The sequence below is a fragment of the Bufo bufo genome, chromosome 4, assembly GCF_905171765.1.
Source record: "Bufo bufo chromosome 4, aBufBuf1.1, whole genome shotgun sequence".
In the NCBI taxonomy this organism is placed as follows: Eukaryota; Metazoa; Chordata; class Amphibia; order Anura; family Bufonidae; genus Bufo; species Bufo bufo.
Window position 1 is genome coordinate 518,691,503 of NC_053392.1, and position 13,704 is coordinate 518,705,206.

Genomic DNA, 13,704 nt, shown 5'->3' on the forward strand with positions numbered 1-13,704 from the left:
CGGAAATACGGACATACGGAAACTGAATGCACACGGAATAACTTCCGTTTGTTTTGCAGACCCGTTGAAGTAAATGGTTCCGCATACAGTCCGCAAAAAAAAAAATGGAACAGACACGGAAAGAAAATACGTTTGTGTGCATGAGCCCTAAGAGTGCGTTCAGGATATGCTCACAAGATGGATTTTTGGCGACAAAAATGCATGCAGGTCTTCCCCTGATTTCAATAGGGAATAGGCATGTTGGGAAAGTGCTGGGTGCTGGGAAAAATATGTTAAAATACCCAGCCCCTTTAATGGAGGATGACTGGTAACATGTGGGTGCTTTGCTGGAGGACCAGTGTCCCTGTAAGTAAGGACTTTATTACACCAACAGATTATCTGACCAATTTCTGTCCAATCAGACCAATAGTTGGTGTGTATGATAAAACATCTGTGTGTGTAAACGGCCATCTGACCAATGATTGGTCAGAAAATCTGTTGGTGTAATACAGACCTAAAGGACAAGAGTGTTGTCTGAAAACCCCTTCATGCAAAATTATCACAAAATTGAAGTTCAATACACAGTTAGGGTCCATTCACACGTCCGCAACGTGTTTTGCGGATCCGTGGATCCGCAACGTGTTTTGCGGATTCGTGGATCCGCAAAACACGGACAGCGGCAATGTGCGTTCCGCATTTTGCGGACCGCACATTGCCGGCACTAATAGAATATGCCTATTCTTGTCCGCAATTGCGGACAAGAATAGCACATGTTCTATTTTTTTTCGGGAACGGAATTGCGGACCCGGAAGTGCGGGTCCGCAATTCCGTGTCTGCCACATAGAAATGAATGGGTCCGCAATTCCGTTCCGCAAAATGCGAAACGAAATTGCGGACGTGTGAATGGACCCTTTATGGTGAAAATTCCGCATTTTTGCTATGCATCACACGCTACGCTATAATCCGCATGTCTACATCGCCACATACATTATGGGGGAGATTTATCAAAACTGGTGCAAAGGAAAACTGGCTTAATTGCCCATAGTGACCAATCAGATTCATCCTTTCACTTTTCAGAGCGCCTTTGGAAAATGAAAGGTGGAATCTGATTGGTTGTTGGGGGCAACTAAGCCAGTTCTACTTTATACCAGTTTGATAAATCTCCCCCATGGCCTTATTATCGACACATATTCTGAATGACTTCCATATGTTGTGCAGTGTGACAGGCAGAATACTCAGATATATGAATACCGCTTTGATCAAAAAGGTAGTATCTAACATTAAGGAAACCCTCATGTTTTCATATAAATAATTTATTGAATGGTAGCGGGCAGGTTATATGAACTTGAGAGATCAAAAGAATGGACATGTTTCCCACAAATACCAGGCGCGATCCCTGGTTTATAACTTGTTACAAACGGATTTCATTACTTAGGACAGGACTATGCCGAACTGTATCTGCAAACGTACGTCAGAAATGAGATGTAAAGAAAAGGAAGGTAACTGGACACTTTTCATCTGATATTTTTCCTGCAATTTCTGTAAATCTTAATATTCCATTCTAGACTTGTAGAGATGTTATTGTACAGCTAGAAGCACAATTGGCTTGAATGCCGAGCGAAGATCTGGATCTAAAAATGGAGTAAAGTACATCAAATTAAATAAGCACCCAGCTGCCATTTCCAACGCCCTCTTTGGGCCTACAGGTTTCAGGTGGAGCAGCACGCGATTAATGAAATATGTGACACTTCATACTTCAGAAGACAACCCCAAGTCAGGCCGAGCGTTCAATGTAGGAGAACATGTCGCAGATGCAAGATGTCATTTATTTTGTCCCATATTTGTCCAGTATATATTGTAGTAGTATCAGTCACCTAAAATACTGTCTAGGCATCGTTCATGTGCAAGTAGAGCCCAATACCAGCTAGATGGAAAACTGCTGCTAACGGTACGTTAAGAAATCTCATTCACACAATGTGGTTGTAAAATGCACCTTTTTAGAAAGCGATGTGGTTTTAATTTCAATGAGGAAATGCAATTTCACTAGCGGCTTTGGTTACAGTTCTGCAGGGGAGTTTTCCATTTAATCAATTCTTGGAAAAAAAAATCATAGAACTGCTTCTTTAAGAGAAAGCACATCAGCAATTGTGGGAAAACTGAGACAAAAACTCCCTTGTTATAAATACAGCGTCACAGCAGAACGTAAATCAGTCCTTCTTTCTGCAAGCAAGCGGTCTCACATTATACTCGCCACTCCTCCCCTCTTCAGCTATCTATCTCTCCAATATCTAATCTATCTATCTATAATCTATCCAATATCTAATCTATCTAATATCTAATCTCTAATCTAATCTATCTTCCTGCAGAGGCCGAAATCTGCGGCAAATCCACAGCAGACTGTAAATCAGTCCCTCTTTCTGCAAGCATGTGGTCTCACATTATACTCGCCACTCCTCCCCTCTTCAGGTATCTATCTATCTATTTATAATCTATCTATAATCTATCTATCCAATATCTGTTCTATCTATTTATAATCTATCTATCTATCTATAATCTATCTATCCAATATCTAATCTATCTAATCTATCCAATATCTAATCTAATCTATCTTCCTGCAGAGGCTGAAATCTGCGGCAAATCCATTGTACCCTTAGGCCCCCTTCACACAGGCGTCACGGGTGAGGGTTGGATGCGATGCAGGTGCATTCAAGGAAATTCGTGCGAGTAGGCACTCAATTTCAGTCAGTTTTGGCTGCATTTTTTTCCGCGCAAGTACAATGCGTTTGCACGCGCATGAGAAAAAACTGAATGTGGTACCCAGACCCGAACCCGGACTTCTTCACTGAAGTTCGGGTTTGGTGTTCTGTAGATTTTATTATTTTCCATTATAATATGGTTATAATGGAAAATAATAGCATTCTTTAATACAGAATGCTAAGTATAATGTTAATTGAGGGTTAAAAAAATAATAAAACTCACCTCATCCACTTGTTTGCGCAGCCGGGATCCTCTTTGTCCTTCCTGCTGAATGAAGATAGATCTTCATTCAGCAGGACCTGCGCTGACGTCACCGCGCTCACCACGCGGTGAGCGCGATGACGTCAGCGAAGGTTCTTTTGCAGGTCCTTCAAGAAGAACAAAGAGGATCCCAGCTGCGCGATCAAGTGGATGAGGTGAGTTATGTTTTTATTATTTTTTAACCCTCAATTGACATTATACTTAGCATTCTGTATTAAAGAATGCTATTATTTTCTATTATAACCATGTTATAATGGAAAATAATAAAGTAAATGGGGTCCCGGGTCATACATCCCTCATCTCATTAGCAACCATGCGTGAAAATCGCACCGAATCCGCACTTGCTAGTGGATGCGATCTGCACGCAGCCCCATTCATTTCTATGGGGCCATGGCTGCGTGAAAAACGCAGAATATAGAACATGCTGCGATTTTCACGCAAAGCACAAGTGATGCGTAAAAAACATTGCTCCTGTGCACAGCCCCATTGAAATGAATGGGTCAGGATTCAGTGCGGGTGCAATGCATTCACGTCACTCATTGCACCCGCGCGGAATACTCGCCCGTGTGAAAGGGGCCCTAGGGTGCTTCCACGCAATACAGTTGTGATGCAGATAAAACGGTGTGCGGTTTACTGCATGCAGTTACTACATTAACAAACATGCATTCACAACGCAGTTATAGAATATGACCAGTTGAGCACCCACCTAAATTTTAGATATAAGAATTAACAAACAAAAAAATAAGCATATTAATATAAAAATATTTTTCCTGCACGGTGAATGCGGAAAAAAATTAAAACATGCAATTTGCCATTTTTGGTCACCTTATCCTCCCAAATTTTTTTATAACAGTGATTAAAAAGTTGAATGTACCCCAAAAATGGTACCAATACAAAGTTGGTCCTGCAAAAACAAGCCCTCATAAAGCTCTGTAGACAGTAATATAGAAAGCGATGCAAAGAAAATTTTGATTAGTTAAAACAAAAACAAAAAAATATACAAAATTTGGTAATGCAGTAATTGAGCCACAGAATAAGGACATTATGTCATTTTAAGCCCACAGTGAACGCCGTAATATCAAAACTCAAAAAACCTTGTCAAAATTGTGGGGGTTGTGTCCGGGTTCAGGTCTGAACCAAGACAACCCCTTTAAGGGGTTAAAAGTCTTCTGATATTTACGGTAGTTTTTTTTAGGCTTCACTCCAACTCTCGGTTGATAAACGCATGACAGCAAAATGGAAAACATAATAAAAACATGTACATTTAAAACCTACACCCACTGCTCCATTTGCCAAAACGTATCTTGTAAGCCCTACATAAAGTAGGAGGGGAGACAGACAGGAGGGAGTAAGACACGACTCCAGCATCGGACTACATAGGAGGTTTGTTTTATAATCTGCAATGATGGACACATAGGTCTGCACATGAGCTGTATACACAAAACGGTATGTTACCGTTATTCAAAAAAACAGCACATTATATTACATTTTAGATGCACAATCTGCAAAATTTACCAGCCAATACTTGATTCCTCAACACATGGTGGCTACAAATAATAGCAGTCCTATCATACAGCTGAAAACCACCCACCTAATAAAACAAAGTAGAAAATGTGACATGCATATAGTATTACATTGCTTACCTGTGGTGTCCATGAGACGGAAAATGCTACTGGTAAGTCTACGCAACAATCTGGAGCTTTATATGGGTACTAAAGCAGAGAAAATGTAAAATATAACAAGTTAAGCCAAACAAATGCTATAAAGAAGCAGCAAATTAACATAACATCAGGACAGACAAAGTTGTCCAGCCGAGGAGCCAAAAGCACTATTGGTTGGAACCTGTGCTCAATATAAAAAAAACTCTCACCTGTCTGCACTTCGGCTGATTCCAGGAAAGGGGCATTGACATGCCATTCTAGCATATGTGACCCCTCATGGCTAATTACTGGCCTATGATCAAGCCACTTTCGGTTTTGTGGGGACCAGTCGCGTCTGTGAGCAGGACAAGGGCAAAAGAAAGGTAGGATTGCCGCCAGTTTTTTTTTTTTAATTGGGTACAGGTTCCAACCATTAAGGTTGTCGCCTCCAAACAGGACAACCTCTTTAAAAGCTAAAGTCACACCACATCTTGATGACATATTTACTAAGAAAATCTCCAAACGCATATTTCAAATGTGTCCCTGATCTTAATGGGCAACTTGTGCCAAAATGCTGTCCTAGTGACAAATGAATGCCTGGTAGGATGCTGCAGATTACCAGCATTAAAAAGGGCTTTTCTATATATCTGTATACCGTATTTTTCGCCCCAAAAGATGCATTTTCCCCCCCAAAATGGGGGGAAAATGTCCTTGCGTCTTATGCGGTGAATACTAATGAGCGCTTCCATTATGGAAGCGCTCATTAGTACCAGAGGACCGGAAAGCGGTGAAGACTCTGTACTCAACGCTTCCTGGTCCTCCGCTGTCGGCTATGCTGTGGCTGTGGGGTCTGAGCTGAGGTGTGATTGGGGGGTCTGACTGGGGCTGTCAGCTGAGGTCTGATTGCTGGTCAGACCTGAGGTCTAATGAAAAGTATTTTTTTCTTATTGTTCTCTTCTAAAACCTATGTGCGTCTTATGGGTCGGTGGGTTTTATAGGGCGAAAAATACACTACATTACATAAAAAATTCTTAACGCGCAGTAGACAAATTCACTCCACACATGTCACCATTCTTCAATTTTAGTAAATACTATTATTCTCCTTAATATACAGTATTTTTAGACTATATGATGCAGGTTTTAGCAAGAAAAAAATCTTGCTAAAAGATGCCTGTGCCTTATTTTTCACAGTCAAAGTATAGCAGAGCTGTGTTGCTCAGGTGGGTATGCAGCAGAAGAATGTGTGTATATATATTATATGTGTAGCATAGTTACAGTGGGGGAAATAATTATTTGACCCCTCACTGATTTTGTAAGTTTGTCCAATGACAAAGAAATGAAAAGTCTCAGAACAGTATCATTTCATTGGTAGGTTTATTGTAACAGTGGCAGATAGCACATCAAAAGGAAAATCGAAAAAATAACTTTAAATAAAAGATAGCAACTGATTTGCATTTCATTGAGTGAAATAAGTATTTGAACCCCTACCAACCATTAAGAGTTCTGGCTCCCACAGAGTGGTTAGACACTTCTACTCAATTAGTCACCCTCATTAAGGACACCTGTCTTAACTAGTCACCTGTATAAAAGACACCTGTCCACAGAATCAATCAATCAAGCAGACTCCAAACTCTCCAACATGGGAAAGACCAAAGAGCTGTCCAAGGATGTCAGAGACAAAATTGTAGACCTGCACAAGGCTGGAATGGGCTACAAAACCATTAGCAAGAAGCTGGGAGAGAAGGTGACAACTGTTGGTGCGATTGTTCGAAAATGGAAGGAGCACAAAATGACCATCAATCGACCTCGCTCTGGGGCTCCACGCAAGATCTCACCTCGTGGGGTGTCAATGGTTCTGAGAAAGGTGAAAAAGCATCCTAGAACTACACGGGAGGAGTTAGTTAATGACCTCAAATTAGCAGGGACCACAGTCACCAAGAAAACCATTGGAAACACATTACACCGCAATGGATTAAAATCCTGCAGGGCTCGCAAGGTCCCCCTGCTCAGGAAGGCACATGTGCAGGCCCGTCTGAAGTTTGCCAATGAACACCTGAATGATTCAGAGAGTGACTGGGAGAAGGTGCTGTGGTCTGATGAGACCAAAATAGAGCTCTTTGGCATTAACTCAACTCGCTGTGTTTAGAGGAAGAAAAATGCTGTCTATGACCCCCAAAACACCGTCCCCACCGTCAAGCATGGGGGTGGAAACATTTTGCTTTGGGGGTGTTTTTCTGCTAAGGGCACAGGACAACTTATTCGCATAAACGGGAAAATGGACGGAGCCATGTATCGTGAAATCCTGAGCGACAACCTCCTTCCCTCTGCCAGGAAACTGAAAATGGGTCGTGGATGGGTGTTCCAGCACGCCAATGACCCAAAACATACAGCAAAGGCAACAAAGGAGTGGCTCAAGAAGAAGCACATTAAGGTCATGGAGTGGCCTAGTCAGTCTCCGGACCTTAATCCAATCGAAAACCTATGGAGGGAGCTCAAGCTCAGAGTTGCACAGAGACAGCCTCGAAACCTTAGGGATTTAGAGATGATCTGCAAAGAGGAGTGGACCCACATTCCTCCTAAAATGTGCGCAAACTTGGTCATCAATTACAAGAAACGTTTGACATCTGTGCTTGCAAACAAGGGTTTTTCCACCAAGTATTAAGTCTTTTTTTGTTAGAGGGTTCAAATACTTATTTCACTCAATGAAATGCAAATCAGTTGCTATCTTTTATTTAAAGTTATTTTTTCGATTTTCCTTTTGATGTGCTATCTGCCACTGTTACAATAAACCTACCATTGAAATGATACTGTTCTGAGACTTTTCATTTCTTTGTCATTGGACAAACTTACAAAATCAGTGAGGGGTCAAATAATTATTTCCCCCACTGTATGTATGTATATGTCAGCTGTGTTGCAGTGCTGTGTATGCAGCAGGGCTGTGTGTGTATATATTTTATCTGTGTAGCAAAGCTGTGTTTTGTCAGATGTGTATGCAGCAGAGCTGTGTGTATATTTTACATATACACTCACCTAAAGAATTATTAGGAACACCATACTAATACGGCGTTGGACCCCCTTTTGCCTTCAGAACTGCCTTAATTCTACGTGGCATTGATTCAACAAGGTGCTGATAGCATTCTTTAGAAATGTTGGCCCATATTGATAGGATAGCATCTTGCAGTTGATGGAGATTTGAGGGATGCACATCCAGGGCACGAAGCTCCCGTTCCACCATATCCCAAAGATTGTCTATTGGGTTGAGATCTGGTGACTGTGGGGGCCATTTTAGTACAGTGAACTCATTGTCATATTCAAGAAACCAATTTGAAATGATTCGAGCTTTGTGACATGGTGCATTATCCTGCTGGAAGTAGCCATCAGAGGATGGATACATGTTCTCATTCTGTTTACGCCAAATTCGGACTCTACCATTTGAATGTCTCAACAGAAATCGAGACTCATCAGACCAGGCAACATTTTTCCAGTCTTCAACAGTCCAATTTTGGTGAGCTCGTGCAAATTGTAGCCTCTTTTTCCTATTTGTAGTGGAGATGAGTGGTACCCGGTGGGGTCTTCTGCTGTTGTAGCCCATCCGCCTCAAGGTTGTGCGTGTTGTGGCTTCACAAATGCTTTGCTGCATACCTCGGTTGTAACGAGTGGTTATTTCAGTCAACGTTGCTCTTCTATCAGCTTGAATCAGTCGGCCCATTCTCCTCTGACCTCTAGCATCCACAAGGCATTTTTGCCCACAGGACTGCCGCATACTGGATGTTTTTCCCTTTTCACACCATTCTTTGTAAACCCTAGAAATGGTTGTGCGTGAAAATCCCAGTAACTGAGCAGATCGTGAAATACTCAGAGCGGCCCGTCTGGCACCAACAACCATGCCACGCTCAAAATTGCTTAAATCACCTTTCTTTCCCATTCTGACATTCAGTTTGGAGTTCAGGAGATTGTCTTGACCAGGACCACACCCCTAAATGCATTGAAGCAACTGCCATGTGATTGGTTGACTAGATAATTGCATTAATGAGAAATAGAACAAGTGTTCCTAATAATTCTTTAGGTGAGTGTATGTGTGTATAAAGTGTTTCCTGCAAAGTTACCGTATTTTTCGCCCTATAAGACACACTTTCCCCCCCCCCCCCCAAAAGTAGGGGGAAAATAGCAGTGCGTCTTATGGGGCGAATGCTGCATTTTGCCGAATTTTCAATGATACACCGCACCGCGATGCCGCGCGGCGGGTGTATCAGCAGAGAGGGAGGAGGGGCTGGGGGCCGGCATCTGCTTTTATAATGACAGCGAGGCCCGTGCAGTGACTGTATTCTACTGCACGGGCCCCGCTCACTGTATATAATCGTATCTGTAATTGTTATATATATAATCGGGTAATTAGCGCCTGTATACTTACAACTACAAGCGCTCGGGAGGAGGGAGGAGGCAGGCCGGGAGGACGGGCGCTGGCATTACGTCATGCGTCTGACCCGCCCAGTTTATGAATGAAGCAGGCGGCGTGGGCGCATGACGTAGTGACTCACGCTGCCAGCGCCCGTCCTCCCGGCCTGCCTCTTCCCTCCTACCGAGCGCTTGTAAGTAAACAGGCGCTGATTACCCGATTATATACATAACAATTACAGATACGATTATATACAGTGAGCGGGGCCCGTGTAGTAGAATACAGTCACTGCACGGGCCCCGCTGTCATTATAAAAGCAGATGCGACCCCCAACCCCGGTATTGGGGGTCATTCACACTACAGGGACACTGTTTTGGAGGGGATCTGTGGATGACACATAGCATAAGATGCTATATATGTGTCATCCACAGATCCCCCCATAACAGTGTCATCCACAGATCCCCATAACAGTGCCATCCAGAGACCCCAATAAGAGCCATACACAGATCCCCATAACAGTGTCACCCAGAGATCCCCCATAACAGTGTCACCCACAGATCCCCCATAACAGTGTCACCCACAGATCCCCCATAAAAGTGTCCCCCACAGATCCCCCATAAAAGTGTCCCCCACAGATCCCCCATAAGTGTCACCCACAGATCCCCCATTACAGTGTCACCCACAGATCCCCCATTAGTGTCACCCACAGATCCCCCATAACAGTGCGCCATCCACAGACCTCCATAACAGTGCGTCATCCACAGATCCCCCATAATAGTGTCATCCACAGACCACCATTAGTTCAAAACCCACCAAAAGCACACCTTTTGGTTAAAAATATTTTTTTTTCTTATTTTCCTCCTCAAAAACCTAGGTGCGTCTTATGGGCCGGTGCATCTTATAGGGTGAAAAATACGGTATGTGTATAATGTGCATTCTGCACTGCTGTGTGTATTATGTGTGTATTGCAGATCTGTGTGCGTGTATAATGTGCATACTGTAGCACTGTGTGTGTTTTTGTATAATGCCATGATCACAGAGAGTAAGAAACAAAATAAAGAAAGAAAAACTAGCAGAACATTACAGAGAAATGACAGGAGACACATTTATTTGGATAGGTACATTTAATGAGGTGACCACACGTGATATTGCTGTTTGTTACAATGGTCAAGAAATGACACACTAAGGTTAACAAGAGCTGACCAAATCTATTAACCCCCTAAACGCTAGACTCCAAAGTTAGTGACCTTGACCCCTCCACTTCATTAAATTACCAGGGACGGTTTAAGAAGTAGAAAATATTTTTTCCTAATCTTCTGTTGTCTAAACCTGGAGTGCGTCTTATAGTCCGATACATATCGGTAACCATTCTGGAGCCCAATATAAAGTGTAAATCTGCTACTATCAGTTTATTTTGTAATCAGAGAACATTCTTGACTGGTGCTTACTGATCTGTCTCCTGCTACTGGTCCTTTGCCTTTTGAAACAAACGCTAGGACTCCACAGTGAAAGAAACTTGGAGTTTTCCTTTTAACAAATGTTGACCTTTCTTTAATTGACCATTAGCCATTATGCTCCCAATTTAACCACTAGTCACAGGTGACTCTACCATGATGCCTTAACCAAGTAACATTTAATTACAATTAATTCATTCTATTGAATAGAATTAAGAAAATGAATAATTAAATTGAGACCTCAACACCCATCAATAACTTGATTAGGATAAGGCTACTTTCACACTAGCGTTTTAGTTTTCCGCTATTGAGATCCGTCATAGGATCTCAATACCGGGAAAAAACGCTTCAGTTTTGTCCCCATTCATTGTCAATGGGGACACAACTGAACTGAACAGAACGGAATGCTTTAAAATGCATTCCGTTCCGTTGTGTTCTCATACCGGAGAGCAAACCGCAACATGTTGTAGTTTGCTTTCCGTCCTGGGATGCGGAGCGAAGGTACACTTTGTCCTATTTGATCTTCCATATACTGACTCTTGCCTTTTATCCAGATTTGATCCTTTTGCTGCCTGATCTGACCTCTGCCTATCTCTTGGATTGACACTGTGCTGCCTGCCCTGACCTTTGGACTGTTTACTGAATAGCATGAATGCTGCTTGCCTTGCCTGCAGTTTTGTCTGATCTCTGGGGGCTCTGCACTTGACTGTTAAATCTGCTCAGTGGCACAGAAGACCCACATCCAGCTCCGTAAAGAAAAAAAACCTTTTAGCAAATGAGTCCCAAAAATAAAAATACTTAAAATGTTTTTTTTTTCTCATCTCTTTACAGTTCTTCAAGGCTAGACATTCTATGTGTAACAACTGACAGAATTTCTGGACCTAAGGATTAAAAGGGGTTGTCCAATAATTTTATACTGAAGGTCTATCTTCAGGATAGGTCATCAATATCTCATTTTAAGGGATCCAATACCGGGCTGTTCATCTCTGGTGGTGCTCAATAACTGTGTCATGGACAGAGCTGGTTTCTGCAGCAATTCTCCCGTTGAAGTGAATGGATGGAGCTGTGTAGTTCCCTCACCTATTTCCGGCGATGTAGAGGGGGTGAAGGGTGGTAGGCTTCAGTCTCTTCATTTCGCTCAAACCTTATATACAGAGAAATACTGTGCTAGAATGGCATCCACTGAGGAAGTCATCAAGATCATAAACTTTCCTAGAGAACACCATGAATTTTAAAGGGCACCTGCGCCGATGACATCACCGAAAGAGAAGACGTCATTGGCGCAGGCGCACTGAGGGAGTGCTGAGGAGGCGAGCCTCCTTCTCTCAGAGAGCCTGCGCCGAATCAACACAGGCGCGCGATTTTTTAAATGTTGACAGGGACAGTCGGAGAAGGAGATCGCGGCTGGCCCTGTCAATCAACAGGAGGAGGGGGCGGTTTTTTGCGGCTGCTACCAGCAAGTAGACGCCCTACTTGCTGGTAGACAGGTAATTAGCATATTATAAAAGTACGTTTTTTGACATATCTACTGAACGAAATTGATTAATAACATAATGTATAGATATATCGCAGGATAGGGATTATAAGTACACAAAAAAAAAAAAAAGGAGTTTAGTGGGGTGACAGAAGCCCTTTAATCATCACAACTAAGAGCAACAGAGCCTGGGGCAAGTGACGACACCAAATATTTCCATTCCAGACGTTCTGATGAAATGCGAGTATTGGAAAGGTAAATATACATCACGCATAAAGAATGGCTGGGCCCAAGTCCCAGGGAAAGGTTAACTTCTTGCCCCCCCCCCCCCCCCCCAAAAAAAAAAATATTATTATTATTATTATTTTACATAAACCACAAAAAAAACTTCAGCAGAAATGAAATGCTCCTTGTGCCCTTAACATTCTTACTGTTCATGCTGGACGCCAGTAAATGAGATGCGTCTCATCTGTAGGTTTGTTGCAGGATCTCCCCATACAGAGGGTTGTTTCTGCACGTTCTTATCCCTTCACACTGAATGCAGGATTACACTCACACCATCACAAATATTCTTTGCCCCCGTTTCATTTATCTTCTCCTGGGCAAAGATAAAAGCTGAAAAATTGAACTACTTAGCTTTGTGAGCTTAGGGAAGTCTGAGTGTCTCGAGGCAAGAGAGGGTATTATTGAACAGTCACAAACAGTTCAGAAAACCTAGGTTTAAATAATGAGCGCCTCGGTTTTAATGCGGGCACGTCCACTTCTTCATTTAATGTACCAGCTGCTTCTTTAGAACACAAAATAAGCAGTAAAAATACCGCTCTTTTTATACCTGAATCTTCACGCTGATGGCAATGCTGCCTTTAACAGTAAAAACAAGCAATATTAGATTACTGAGAGGATTAAAAAAAAGAAAAGAAAAAAAAAGACGCCATTGTCTATTGCGGGGGAAGGCTGCTCTGTTTCACTAACTTAATGATGTAGGGTAAAATTAGAGAGATACCTTCCGAGGAAGAAGGCACATAGTAATCACCTTTATCGCATTGCTTAACAGACTAGTAAGTGAAACAGTAATTTCGCCAACTGTGAAATAGCTTTAAAAGAAAACAATTCTTCAGACAATTTACTTAATAACTTAAGCTCTCAGAAGTAACAGTAGTCCTTACTAACGACAGTACAAATTCATTAAAATATCCACTTATATATGTATGAAAATAGGCAGAACATTTGTGGAGGCTCTTAATGCTTCCGTGAAATTCGTGTAGAAGAGATTAATACTTTCGGCAGGGGGATTTTTAATTATTTGGTGGTGAGTATATGCACAACTAGAAGACCTGCTTTGTTGGGCTGAAACGGGCAAAATAGAATCCAGTTTATTAAAAATGAAAAAAGTATTAATTGGATAGAATTTTTTTATAATTTAAGCAGAATGCACTGCTAAAGAATATGGTGTATGTCTGCGGCTGGCAAAGAGCAGAAAGAAGGTTATTAATAAAAGACAAAAACAAGCCTATGGCGCGGGACGTGTGCCATTCGGATTCTTTTATTCCTCTGCTCTTATCCATGTTAAAGCGACAAGCAAGGGATTATAGAAGGGGATTTATAGAAGGGTAAAAGTTAGTGAGATGCTGCCTGGTAAAGGAAACCTGTCACATTATTATTATTTATTATTAAAGCGCCATTCATTCCATAGCGCTGTACATATGATAAGCGGTGCACATACATTATACAGACAATTGCACT

The 13,704-nt window shown here is 42.0% G+C and overlaps 1 protein-coding gene across 1 annotated transcript in view; it reads right to left on the bottom strand.

Annotated features, from left to right (window-relative positions):
* The window catches only part of FANCL (FA complementation group L), a 75,918-nt gene that overhangs the window by 38,464 nt on the left and 23,750 nt on the right, over positions 1-13,704 (bottom strand). The window contains exon 7 of the mRNA XM_040429717.1: positions 4,641-4,709. Coding sequence (XP_040285651.1) covers positions 4,641-4,709 — 69 coding nt within the window. The remainder of the gene's footprint in view (positions 1-4,640; positions 4,710-13,704) is intronic.